This window comes from Carica papaya, chromosome 3 (genome assembly GCF_054855325.1).
Source record: "Carica papaya isolate Zhongbai chromosome 3, ASM5485532v1, whole genome shotgun sequence".
Classification (NCBI taxonomy): domain Eukaryota; kingdom Viridiplantae; phylum Streptophyta; class Magnoliopsida; order Brassicales; family Caricaceae; genus Carica; species Carica papaya.
In genome coordinates, this window is record NC_142311.1 from 12,469,711 (window position 1) to 12,483,027 (window position 13,317).

The 13,317-nt window shown below is 37.2% G+C and overlaps 2 protein-coding genes across 6 annotated transcripts; one reads left to right on the forward strand and one right to left on the reverse strand.

The window, feature by feature from the left end:
• Position 1: 1 nt before the first annotated feature.
• Positions 2–8,050, forward strand: LOC110821586 (uncharacterized). 5 transcript variants are annotated; one of them, XM_022051462.2, is made up of 10 exons: positions 2–136; positions 616–959; positions 1,045–1,096; positions 1,458–1,691; positions 2,690–2,877; positions 3,002–3,176; positions 3,374–3,585; positions 4,240–4,365; positions 4,539–4,642; positions 7,669–8,050. In XM_022051462.2, the coding sequence occupies exons 2-10, from the start codon at positions 920–922 to the stop codon at positions 7,822–7,824; spliced, it is 1,287 nt and encodes a 428-aa protein (XP_021907154.1). In that variant the 5' UTR covers positions 2–136; positions 616–919; the 3' UTR covers positions 7,825–8,050. The 5 variants fall into 5 exon arrangements, with proteins under 5 accessions (XP_021907154.1, XP_021907155.1, XP_021907156.1 ...); XM_022051463.2 differs by having other exon boundaries at positions 2,696–2,877; XM_022051464.2 differs by having other exon boundaries at positions 1,473–1,691.
• A 457-nt stretch (positions 8,051–8,507) lies between these two features.
• LOC110821738 (GTP cyclohydrolase I) lies at positions 8,508–12,507 on the reverse strand. Its single transcript, XM_022051673.2, has 2 exons — positions 11,422–12,507; positions 8,508–10,182 (listed from the first exon to the last, which is right to left on the reverse strand). The coding sequence occupies exons 1-2, from the start codon at positions 11,633–11,635 to the stop codon at positions 8,999–9,001; spliced, it is 1,398 nt and encodes a 465-aa protein (XP_021907365.2). The 5' UTR covers positions 11,636–12,507; the 3' UTR covers positions 8,508–8,998.
• Positions 12,508–13,317: the final 810 nt, after the last annotated feature.

Below are 13,317 nucleotides of genomic sequence, written 5' to 3' on the forward strand. Positions count from 1 at the left end.
TCCTACAAATCTTTGTTCATAAAATCTACGACGTTATACATATATATACACACACTCCTTGTTTGTTTTTCAGCACAAAATTTACCAACCACGTACCAGCCGGTTTATGTACCTAAGACCGTTCCGTTAAATGTTGGTAAGTATCACGAGAATCAGCTAGCCAAGTGTGCGAACTATTACATACATACATACATGTATACATATGTAAATGAAAACACAACATAATCAATAATAATACAAGTTCTTGATAAAAACAATCATAATGCACAGTCGACATCAAAAATAATTTGTAGAATTAATTGGAGATGGGATGCCAGCTTGGGTTGCAGTTTGCTAATACATGTAGGTGAGCTGGAGATGGGTTATGCGTTATATGTCAAGCTAATCAGATATAAAAGCCCAAGCCAACTTAAATAGGCCAGCGTGTATACGTACATATGGAGTTGATATTTACACTCCTGTATGTCTATACGTACATAGGTAGGTTGAATCTTTGATGAAACCCACCTGCCCAGAGACAATACATTAGTGTTATATATTGCTATTTTTAAAAAATAAGAGAAATTTCTGTTTAGTTTTTAGAAGTAAAAAAATTTCTGTATATTTTATGAACAGGAGTTCTATAATTTGGCCCAAGCATCTCAAAACAAAAATGGGCTAGAAAAGAAAATACAAACTGAAATATGGAACCATATGAACCCTGAACACCAAAAGTGCTGCCACGTGGTCATCAGTACACGTGGCAGAAACCCATGTTAGGTGTTGGACTTTGGCAAAGTCTTCTTCATCACTCAAGAGTTGGCTTCTGGGTTAAGAAGACTCAGGAGAGGTTCTCGTCATCTTCGCCGAGAGAAAAAGGAGAGTTTTCTCATCATCAGGAGATCATCAACAAAATCAAACCAGAACGAAGCTACTGCCTATGGGTGGTGACACCGTTACCAATCTCTCTTTCAGTCACGGTTTGTCTTTATGTTCTTTGTTTTTTTTCTTCTCTTTTGACCCTTGTATTTTGTGTGCTAATCCTAACCCACATTTAAGTTTCAGACGAAGAATTTCTGCCGGACCAAGACTTCTCTGAAATTTCCTCTATCGTCAGGTACTCATTGCTGATTTTCTTTTTTGTTCCCCCCTCACACTTGATTGGAAATAGTAGGGCTGATGAGTGATGATATGGAAAAAGGTCAATGTTTTGGTGAGTTTTTACTTTTTTCTGGTTGGTTTCCGGAAAATTCAAACCTTTTGAAATGGGGTTGCTGTGTATTGTTTCGATAGTGTGTGTCGTGTCAGGATCACTTTTTTAGGTCCTATAACATGAAGAACTCAAGGGCTAATTTCTCTTCTTTTTTTTTCTCTCTATGAAAGTGAAATGTGTTTTTTTTTTTCTTATATGAAGGAAATAAAATGTGCTTATTGAAAATATTATATACTGTTGTTGAAATATTGATTGAGTGGTGTAGTGTTTTGACGGCTAGGGATGACTTGAAAATAAAAGGTGAGAATAGGGCAATAATCGGAGATGATTATGATGCTTTGGTGTCTGGGAAACCTGATGAACTGAGTCTGCAACGTCGTGCTTCTCCTTTGCAATCTGAAGCTGAGCAGAGGAGAATACGCAATCTTTATGAAAAGATCTTGCAGAGTTATGAGATGCAAAGCTCAAGTTTGAGTGAGGCAAAGAGCAAAATATTGAGGTATTGGTTTTAGCACAATTCCATTTTTTGCATTGTTGCCGTGATTTTGTGGTATGTATAACCATGAATTGGATTAAATTGAAATGTAGGAGTATATACATATTAACTTGAGGTCTTAAAAATATTTTTTTTTTTTAAGTCGAAAATTTGATGTCTTGAAGTCTTTTTAGACTCACAGTAGATTTTTTTCTCTCCTTTCTGAGGAAGAACTTAGTAGACTTCTAACATTCAAGTTCTGCAATTGCTTTAGTACTTTGGGATTTTAAGCTCTATTGGTAAGTGTAAGTATGATAGATGATATATAGCTTGTAATCTAGGCTATTTCTTTGCTATCAAATTAGTCAGTGAACAAAGATATTAAAACACATCATAGACTATGTGAAGTAAAGGCAATTAATTCTAGAATGAAGGTAGGTAATTTATGTGGTATGTAGAAATGGCACAGAGATTAACTATGCAAAAATAGTAAAGTCTAGCTATCTTCCTGGTTTCTCAAACTCTATGCTCAAATAAAGATTTAAGAGAATTTCATTTTTGTGCATATCTTATTGAAAGTGGAGTGCTGTTTTACAAAAGATGATGTACCTTATTTTGGTGGTTCTTGCATCTTCGCTGTACAAATTGGTTCTGAGGTGAAAAAGGCACTGAAACAACTATTTGAAAATTCAGTTGTTGTTTCATCTAAAGTTGAATTTATTAATATCAAATTCTCAATTTCGCCTGAAACCAGTCTAGTGTTGCAACTCGGGGTTGTGTCCTTGTATATTCCAACCCCAGGCCTACACTGTTCTACATATATAATTTGATGCCACAACTAGATTTTCAGAGCTTTAGGTAGTCTTCAAAAATCAATTTTCATGCATCATGTGACTTAGGTTTCTTGTCATTGGTAGAAAACAGAGTAGTTCTGAACAAATTTTAATGGCACTATGCTTTCCTCTTTATAAAGCTAGAGTTTGGTATTGTGCTTTGCCTAGATTAACATGATAGTTTGAAAGATACAGCTACACTCCGGGAAAGTGGATTGAGAAAGTTGGTGGCATGAAGCTTAGTAACTATGAAGTTCCAAATACAACAACCCTCATTTTGATTGGTCCAAGAGGATCTGGAAAAAGTAGTCTTATCAATCGAATTTCAAAGGTGTTTGAGGATGACAAGTTTGCATCAGAGAGAGCTCAAGTATCATGTACTTGTTGCTTTGCTGATTTTCTTATATTTTTACCTCAAATTAGATGTTCTACTTCATGTGGAGTAAATTCACCAGTTTACTATCAGAAAGGTTTTAATTAGCATTTTCTTTAACAATGCAGATAATTCATCAGTTACAGAAGGGACATACTTTCTACATGAATATGTGATCCCTAGATATTCAGGCTCTTTTTGTCTTTATGATACCCGTGGGTTGGACAACTGCTTTTCTGATAACATTGATATGATAAAGCGATGGATGACAAAAGGTGTACGCCATGGAGAACCTGTCATCTGGTATGATCTTCGAAACTTAATTGGCATTTTCTTTTTTAGATTTAGAAGTTTTCCATGTTTTTTGGGTATACCTCAAACAAGGCTTTATAAAGTTTGGAGATTGAACAACTTATTGAAAGCTCACCAAGGGGCTTATTTTCACTAATCTTCAAAGGGTGAGGCAAATATTTGCTATATTTATGTAATTTACTTGTCAGGGCATCGGATAGCCAAACTTTTAAGGAAAGACTAAAATGCAAAGCCCGTGGTCACCATTGTCAGTCCAGTGACATCAGGATGGTTAATTTTGTCATTTTTGTTATTAATGGACTTGAGGTTTTGAAATCCATGGAGAGTGCGAATGGCGCAGAAATGTCATATACCCAGATGATTTCATCAGCTTTCCATACTCCATACCTATCATTTAAAGGTATAAGAACATCTTTGTTTTACTAACGAAATTCTTAGTGGAACTCATGCGTATGACTTTTTAATTACTGAGCATTGATATTGAGTGAATTGAGAACCTGAGCAGCCATGGCTGTGGAGGTAGAACATTATAATAGTGAGGACAATAAATAAAACTAATTATCAAGAGGCTCAAGATTACCAAAAACTATTATGGTCAATATCATTTTTTATTATGATTGATACAATCAAAATTACTACTAAATGATCAAAATGATGAAAACTATGAATAAAAAGTATCTTTGATTAAAAAAATCACATATACATTTTCTTCAACAAGTGGGATTAATTGCCCCCACTTAGCATTAAGCAGATTCCCTTGCCCCAGGCATCCATAAGATACAATCCATAGGAAAGATCAATTCGTAACTAATGCTTGGAGAAATTTTGTTTTTCAAAATTAAAAAGATTTTGTTGCTTCAACTGTTAAATGTCAGCCTACACTGGCAATACGTAAACTGTCATCAAATGCTTCATCTAATTGGAACTGCCATTTGAAATGAAAACATTGTTTTTCTACAGTATCTTGATCCCTCATTATCATTTTTTCTCAATTTGTTTTGTGAGCATCAGTTATTGTGACTGATTTACTGCTGGTAATTTCTTTATTCTGCAGATGATAAACCTGCTGTCATCCTCACACACGGTGATCTACTTTCACTAGCTGACCGTTCTCATATCCGTGTCTATTTAGGAGAGCTGCTGGGTATCCCACCTATAGAACAAATTTTTGACATTCCAGGTGATTATGTGATGCTATTGATTCATTTTTCATTGTTATTGTACTTTCTACAATTTCTTATGGCAACAATTAGCATGATTAAGAAATTATATCGTACTTCTTCAATTTCTTATGCCAAAAATTGGCATGATTAATAAATTAGGGGAGTTATCTATAATTGCATGTTCTTGCAGAAAGCTATGATCCAATCACTGAACTGACAATAGTAGACATGTTACGTTATTCCCTTGAGCGTGCTGATAGAAATCTTCCTGGCAGGATCTGGGCCATGCATAAGGTTTGGTGTTTCTTTTTAGATTTCAACCCGCAGAGATTAGTGCCATCTTTTCCTTTGGTATTTGTAGGAACTGAAATATAGGGGTTGCTGCTTTGCTTTGAATGGCTAAATTCTTTTGTTTTTCGTCATGTGCTAGAGATTGAGTCAATTTCTATTCATTTAGAAGGTTCGATAGAAAAAAATTGAACATCCATCTCCAGTCAGTGACCTACTTATGTCATATGGCTGCTGAAGAAATGCTAGTTACAGTGCAATACTAGTTACAGGATGACCCAGAAATTATCCATGATAAGAAATAGATTGAAAGAGTGGGGTAAGAAAATTTTCGGGAAAGCTGATAGAAAACAAGACGAACTATTCTCTCAGTTGAAGAGATTAGATAGTCTGGAGGATGAGATCCGGGGAGAGAGGAGCTGGAGACAGGGAGAAGATTCAGCAGGAACTGGCCAATTTATTGATTATGGAGGAAGTGGAATTGAAGTAGAAAGCCAGAGCAAGATGGATCAAAGAGGGGGACAAGAACACAAAATTTTTTAATAGTGTGACTAGTCATCACATGAGAGTTAATTACATGGAGGAGCTGGAGGTGAGTGGTGGGAAGGTTAAAGAGATGAGGAACTGAGACGGTAAATCATGTCACACTTCAAGGTCTTGTACTCAAAGATTTCTCCTTGGAGGCCCTCTCTCGACAACTTGGATTTTGATCGCTTGAGCGATCAGGATAATGTGCTGTGACGAGGAAGTTTGTGGAGGAGGAGATTCTTGAGGAGCTTATGAATTGCAAGGGTGAGAAAGCCCGGAAGTCAGACAGTTTCAACATGTGTTTTTTCAAAGCAATTGGAAGACCATAAAAGAAGATTTCATTGACTTATTTAATAAATTTCATAGCACAGGCTCCTTTCTTAAGAGTTTGAACTCCACTTCCTGGTACTAATCCCAAAGACAGAAGGGGCGTCAAATATCAAGGATATCAGGTCGATAGTTTCGGTGGGTAGGGTGGGCAAGATCATAGCAAAAGTCTTGACTTTAAAGTGTTGGGGAGGTCGTGGGTGAGTGTCAGCCTGCTTTTCTGGGAGGAAGACAAATTCTAATTGCAGCCTTAATTACTAATAAGGTTGTTGATGGCCTCTTAAAAATGGAAAGAGTGGTGTTTTATGCTAGTTGGATATGGAAAAAGCTTAGTATCATGTGGCCTAGAGGTTTTTGTTTTACGTGTTGGATAGGCTGGGTTTCAGTGATAAATGGTGTAGTTGGATTAAGGCTTGTGATACATTTGTATGGTTTGCAAATATGTTGAATGAAGGACCCTCTGCTTTCTTTAAAGAATCTAGAGGTTTGAGACAGGGAGATCCACTTTCTCCATTGCTGTTTATATCTCAATAACATTTGTCAGAGTGCCTAAAAGACTGGAGAAAATCCAACTTAACTTCCTTTGGGACAACACAGTAGGAAACAAGAACTATCACTTGGTGACCTGGAACAAGGTGAAACAACCACTACACTAGGATGGTTTGGGTTTGAGATCCTTGACAGATTTGAACAGAGCCCTTAAAGGAATGTGGCTTTGGAGGTTTATGATGGAGCAGGAGGGTCTTTGGAGGAGAATTATTGAGGTCAAACACAGGGTGGATGGGCATGGATTGTTCTCCAGAGTTCCCAGGGGTGGGTCTGTGGAAGAGAATCAGTAGGGAGAAGGAAGATTTCTGTGAGTGTATTAGGTACAGCGTGGTGCTTGGGACAGAGTGAGGTTTTGGAGAGATGACTGGATGGAGAGGGGTGCTTTGTGTTTACACAGTTGCACTTGACAGGGATGCCACCGAAAAGGATTATGTGATAGGGCGAGGCAATAATGAGGACCGGTGGGCTAAGCTGAACTGAAACTTAAATGATCGAGAATCCCAGCGTATATGAACCTTTTGGAGATGCTATTATTGTTATGAAGGGGCCGGTCCACAGGTAATAGGTCGTTTTCTTGGTGAAATCTGATTATGATCATTTTCGTAAGGATAAGCCAGAGGAGGTGAATTTTTCTGCCAAGTTGATTTAGAAAGTAAAAACAACTCCAAGGAACACTTTTTTCACATGGGAGGCCATCCAAGGATGCATTCTAACTCTGGACAACCTCATCAAGAGAGGGAAAGTTCTTGTAAATGGTTGCTACCTATGTATGAGAGAAGCTTAGTCCTAAAATCATATTCTTTTATGGTGTCTGTTTGCTCATTGACTATGGTGTTTGGCTCGGAGTATTTTGGGTTTGGGATTGACTCATTGCTGGATATGTGAAGGAGGAGTTATGTGCTTGGACCACTATTCACGGAGATAAGAGATTGAGACTCATATTGTTGGCTATCTTTTTAGGATGATTTGGAAAGAGCAGAATAGAAGGGTGTTCGGTGGCATTGAATCTAACTTTGACAATATAAAAAATGTGGTTTCCTACTTGAGTTTTGTATTAAGAGGTCATCCATATTATTTAAGTACGAATATTGGAGATCTTATAAACATTTTGATTGACATATAAATATTGTGTACAGGTGGCACCTCTTTGGTGCTGATGAATATACTTTGTATTAAGGGTCTGTGAAGTGGCAACCATTTTCACTCAGATGAGGTAGTTTAGAGTAAAATTTTGGTAAAACTGAACTGTGAAGGTTAAGATTTTCTGTTCATATGATCTTATCTGATTGAAATTCCATTGAATTTGTGAATTCATAGGATCCTTCAGATGCTACTTTTTTCTTTCTTCTCTTTCATTATGAATCATCATCTTTAACATATCAATTTATAAACATTTTACTATCCTAATTATGCTCAAAGCAGCCTCTTTTTCTAGTATTTTGTAGGTATCATTACAGTATCTTATGCAGCCTATATATAAAACTATGCTGATTACGCTACATTGCTTGACGATTCCTCGATTCTCTCTTTGGGAAAATCCCTGTCTCACTAAATCCTGGGTGCCATTATAGTATCTTATGCAGTCTATACATTGGAAACCTGTTCTGATGATGCTATTTTACGTGCAGATTTCTAGATCCTGTCTTTCAGCAAGTTTTTATCTCGTTATAATCCTAGGGATCTTGGTTGCAGCATGCTGTATCCAGCATGCACACAAACGTATGATTCCAAAACCGGAGCCTCATATAGATTGGCATGCTATCCGGCATCTGTGGTCAGATTAGGCAATATTCTGCTACTATCTAGTGCTTGAATGCCTTCTAGTTCTCCTTGCACAGAACTTACAGACTTGTTGATGAACACTTGTATATATGTATATACATATTCACACACAAGCAGTTATTCAATGTATATCTACATGCACGAGTAATACACAAAAGTATTGTTTGATGTATATAATCGTCTCATATGGATTTCCTGTTGAGGATAATGAAAAGACATTGATGTTCATTGACTCCAAGGACCGGCCTTATCCGGACTTCTGGCAGACTTGTAGACGTGTTAGAATGCACATTGCATAATCAAGTTGGGGTGCAAAATCATTTATAAATTTGTATCTCTATGTTTGGAATTATTTTTAATTTAAAGTGTATATTAAGTTTTATTTCTTATAAAGATAAGGTTGGTTTGATGGGAAAGAAATATTTAGACTCTTTTGTGCTTCTACAATTCACAAAATAGTTGTGGAATTAAATATAAATTTCAAATACTAAATTTTTATTTGCAAATAAATTTATTCATTTAATTTTGTTATAATCCTTTATGAACAAGGGTGCTTTTCTGAAGTATCATAAGAGGCTTGAATTACATAGCCTTTCCCTGTTCTATTTTCACAAAGAAAAGATAGCTTCCCAGTCATTGGGTGAGAGTTGGAAGTATCTTTTTGTATCATGGAAGGCAAGAAATATAACATGAAATCTAAAAATGATCTATATCTTATTTCTCCATCTGGTAACTGGTATCACCAATGTTTTGACAATTGCTCATGAATCTATAGAGCCAATGTAAAAGAAGTTACAAAACAGTATCGTAATCATGCAGATGATGGCTGCTCGTGAAATTTTCTCTCAAAGTTTTTACGCTACAGAGTAAAATAATTAAGGGAGGGAAAAAAAAGAACTCCAAATCATCAATTCTGGTACCATTCCCAGTTAACATGAATCTACCGCATCCTAACTCCAGCAATGTCCGAAAGTTAAAGATGAATCTGCCACGTCCCTATGTAGATAACTCCAGCAATATCCAAAAGGCTGGGTTATGGGCTTGTTTTAACTTGTAGAACTCATCCCTGTTATCCCTGCATCTTTGCAGTCTGAAATAACCACCAAAAAAAGGCAAAAAGAATGATTTCCTTCAACAGAAAGAAGACTAGCTTGACATTTACTACCATTCCTGTTTTTAAGTAGTACTTTTTGGAATGCTCTCTAGAAACTTGGCCCTTGCAGCAGCATCTGTTGAAAATCGACCCAGGACTGCAATGGTTGCTGTATTACTTCCGAACTTTTCTATCCCCCTAGAGATCATACAGGTGTGGCTGGCCTCCACAACTACCATCACATCACCACCTAAAAGCGAAGAAACAGTCTCAGCGATCTGCCTGGTTAGCCTTTCCTGTACTTGGAGCTTGAAACCATAGAAATGTACTATTGACTGTAGAAGAGATTTTCCAAAGGTATTAAGTCCTTCAGCACAGAAATACCCAATATGCACAACACCATGAAAAGGAAGCAAATGATGCTCGCATTGTGACCAGAAGGACAGGTTCAGCTCAGAATATATTTGTTCATTGCTGTGGCAGATTTCACCATTGGTTTTCACAAGATTCATTTTATTGCACGCAAAGCCATTTAGTTTCATCTCCAAATTAGTGTTCTGAAAGTTCATCAACCACTTTAAGAAACGACTAGGAGTCCCAACAAGCTCTTCCCTTAGTGGATCTTCACCCACTGATCTCAGAATTGAAGCAACAGCAGCATCCATAGCAGGGTTAGGCGTTCCAAGCATGGAGGAGAGTTTAGCAGCTGCCGACAACTGGGAAGGGCACCAACACTGTCTGTTAGAATCTGTCGTATGAATTTTGTCCACATCTATGCCTCTGAACTTCAAAAGACTCAAAAAATCATCCCAAATATTGGCATTTTTTTCTTCGAAAACCCCTGAACCTGAAGAAACCAGTACCTTTACCCATCCATGATGGTTTGAGTCGAGAAACACTGATTCTATGTTTGGAAACTGTAAATGCAAACATTGAAGTACTACAGCAACTCCTGCCGGTCTGACAGAATGGTGAAGAGCTGAACACACTTCATTTGCAAAGCGCTGTGGGTCTTGTAGTCTTTTTGCAAACACATCGGCCACCCTGGAAACCTTGCTTAATCCCACAACCCGCTGACCAGAAGGTACATAACCTATATGACACTTTACCTGGAAAGGAAGCAGACAAGACTCACAATAGGAGAAAAGGTCCAGATCTCGGACAACCACAAGGCCTCCTGCTCCTCCTGCATAGCCAGTTCCACTATCTAACCCTGCCTCAGGGAATAAAGCACCTTGAACAATGTCCTTCACCTTTTGTCTGTAACCTGACAAAAGAAGAAATGGCTTTAATCCCCATTGAGAACTCTGTACCAACAATTCCAAATAAGAAAAAACAAGAGAAATTTTTATAATATACATTTTATTGAAAAATTAAAGAATATGATCATTTTATTTAATAACAATTTTATACATCTAACAATATCTGACATGAAGAAAAGCTATAAGTTGAAGTAATTTATAGCCATCGAAAAGGAATACCTCATTTGACTGATAACAAAGTTGAACTTGATTATAAGGATTTTTAAATATTCCACTCTGGCATGTTATGGAGGTCTGCTCTCGTTTATATTGAAGGCTTGTGGTCTACCAAAATGGTTTTCTGAATATCAGATCTTCAGAAAATACATTTAAAAGGAAGAGAAAATCTGTCTATGGAAGTAACATATTTGGGCAACACTTCAATAAAACAAACCCAAAGGAACACAACCTCCCACAAAAAGAAAAGAAAAAACAAAAAAGATTTTTCTTAAATCAGGTACAGAGAATAGCTATGGACAAAATTCTAACCAATTGCTTCCTCCAAGTTAAGACCTCATTAACAAGCTATTTTGTGCCATACAGAACTCCCAGCTGAACTTTTTTGGTTGGTACAGACATTAAGAGTAGGACCGGTATTACATAAGCAATATCTTGAACTCTAAGACTCAAATCGGCTATATATAATGTATGCTTGCAAGTGCAACTTCATTTTAGACGTTTAAAAAACTCAACAACGTTAATTATTTAAGCATAGAGTCAAAACAAACAAACAAAAACTAAATCCCAGCCCATCGTAGTAGAAAAAGAAAACATCAGCAGATCTATTTTTTTCCCTCTTGTCGTTTGTAGCTTGGCTTGTCTCACAAGGCAATCAAGTAAAATTCATTTTGCTAACCTGTTAAAAAACAGCCTCAAAAAGCATCTAGATGCCAGATCAAAGAATCCAAGGCACAACCCGGAAGGGGGAATACAAACCCAAATGCAAATTACCAAGACGTTGACAATCTACCTGTGGATATTAAATACAAGCCAACCAACCAACTAAGTAAATAAAAACTACCATCCGTATCTAATGAAAGGCCAAAGAAATAAGATTTAACATGTTGAGTATATGAACTAAAGAAGCAAAAAGAACGGATGTCAGAGAAATTGTGAATCTTAAATATCACAATTCCTAGCGTAGCAACACAGAAAAGCTGAAGAACAGAGAGTTACAAGAGAAATGTGAAAGCAATAGTAGGCACCTCTTGTTCCTTCCCGTAGTGCTTTGGCAACGCGAAGAGGGGTTTTCTTGAGACCTTCTCTGTTGACATCCTCGCCTAAACCTTGTAAAAGAACTTTCACAGCATCCTTAATAGCTATGGTCTCTGGTTCGTCCTCAAAACCAAGCTCAACGCATCCAGGTTTCACTCCATTCTCGAGCTCCGCGTTGAAATGCCCCTCATCCAACGCGCCCATTGACAGACCACACGAATCCCACAGAATTCAGCCGGGTCGAGAATCACGAGAGAACAATCAGATTAAATATTCCAAAGAACAGATCGATCTTATCGATACCCAGATGCGGCGTACGCGAAAAAGAATGTATTGTTGAGAAGGCAAAAAGATGGAGTCTTCCTTTTCGTTTCTCAGAGAAGCTGCAGAATTTGACGAAGCCGGATTGAGAATAAAGTTAAAAACGAAGAGGGTTAGCACGAACCGTTGTAAACTCGTAGTCCGAAGAAATGAAAAAGCTCATCCATGAATGAACGAAATTCCAAAATCTGAGGAGGGGCAACACGAAATGGATCTTGAGAAAAAGGAAATGAAGAAAGCAAAATAGATTTAGTTGTGAATGAAAGAGAAAGCAGAGGTGTATGAATGTGTGAATGGAAGTGGAAAGAGATGAGGGGTAGGATAGATGATAAGCTGAGGAAAGAGCGACAGGGAGGAGAAGTGGAAGGGAAACGAAGGGTTGCCGTTGGCCTTTGGAATCTGTGGATTCTTATAAAAAATAAATATTCATAATTTCATTCATAAAATCAATCAAGTTGAAAGATATGCTCCATAACATTTTAGGTTTTTCAAACACTGAAGAGTGGGACCCATAACCACATCTTCTCATGAAAGGCTGCGCTTTTCAACGGGACCGCCACAGGGCAAAGATCTGGTTCTTCTCCTCTTGCTCTTTCCTTTTTCTTGTTTATTATTTTATGCTTCGAGAAATAGCCATGGCGGTTTAGCATGGTGATGTAGGACGCACGAAAGACCCACCAACCAAATGGCATGAAGATGGAGAGACTCACCAACCCACAGGGGAAAAAAGCCAAAAGCCGCCTGTTGCGGATCTGAGATGGCGTTTTGACCATTTGGGGCCTACCCCCCCCCCCCCCCCCAACCCCAACTGGTCAATGTCGGATTCTGGCTTTACCCTCTACCAATTGCCTTCCATCTCTTTGAATTCTTTTTACTCTCAGAATCTTTTTGGTATCTTTTTCCTCTTCTTTTCTTTTCAATTAGCCCCGTAGAAAAGAATCTTGGGAACAATTTATGCTGCTTTTTTTTTAAAAAAAAAATTACTAGTAGGAATACTTAATATCACCAACCGAGCAATTGGTAGAAAGGAAAGCCCTAGATTAAGGACTTTGAAAGTTTAATACTTTGCCCTTTGAGAATTGTATATCATGTCTCATTTGTTGTAAAGGCATTATTTTTAAGTTTGAGGAGGAAAAAATTAACACCCACCATAGAGTTTTTTTTTTTTCAAAAAATATAGTTTAATTATTCTTGAGTCCACTTTCATACATGTAGAAAAAATTTCTCTCTAGTTTAATCAAGATAAATTATTTATGTCGGGAATAAATCTTAACAAGAAAAAATTATTGTTATCTCATCAACCTTATGAATTTAGAGTTTAGCGTACACGTTCAAATTATTCTACCTAGAATAGGAGGACCCTCTACCTTCTGTCTACTTTCTCATCCTCATTAATTTGCGTGGATATTTTTATTATACTTATGATACATCGCATGGAAGTGATACATTCGTAACGTCTTTTTTTTACTTCGAAAGTTTTCAATAGGAGACCTTTATGCATCTACTCTTATAAACAAGTTTGAGTTGTTTTCGTGATGTTGCAAGTTTTCGTACATTATTTGACA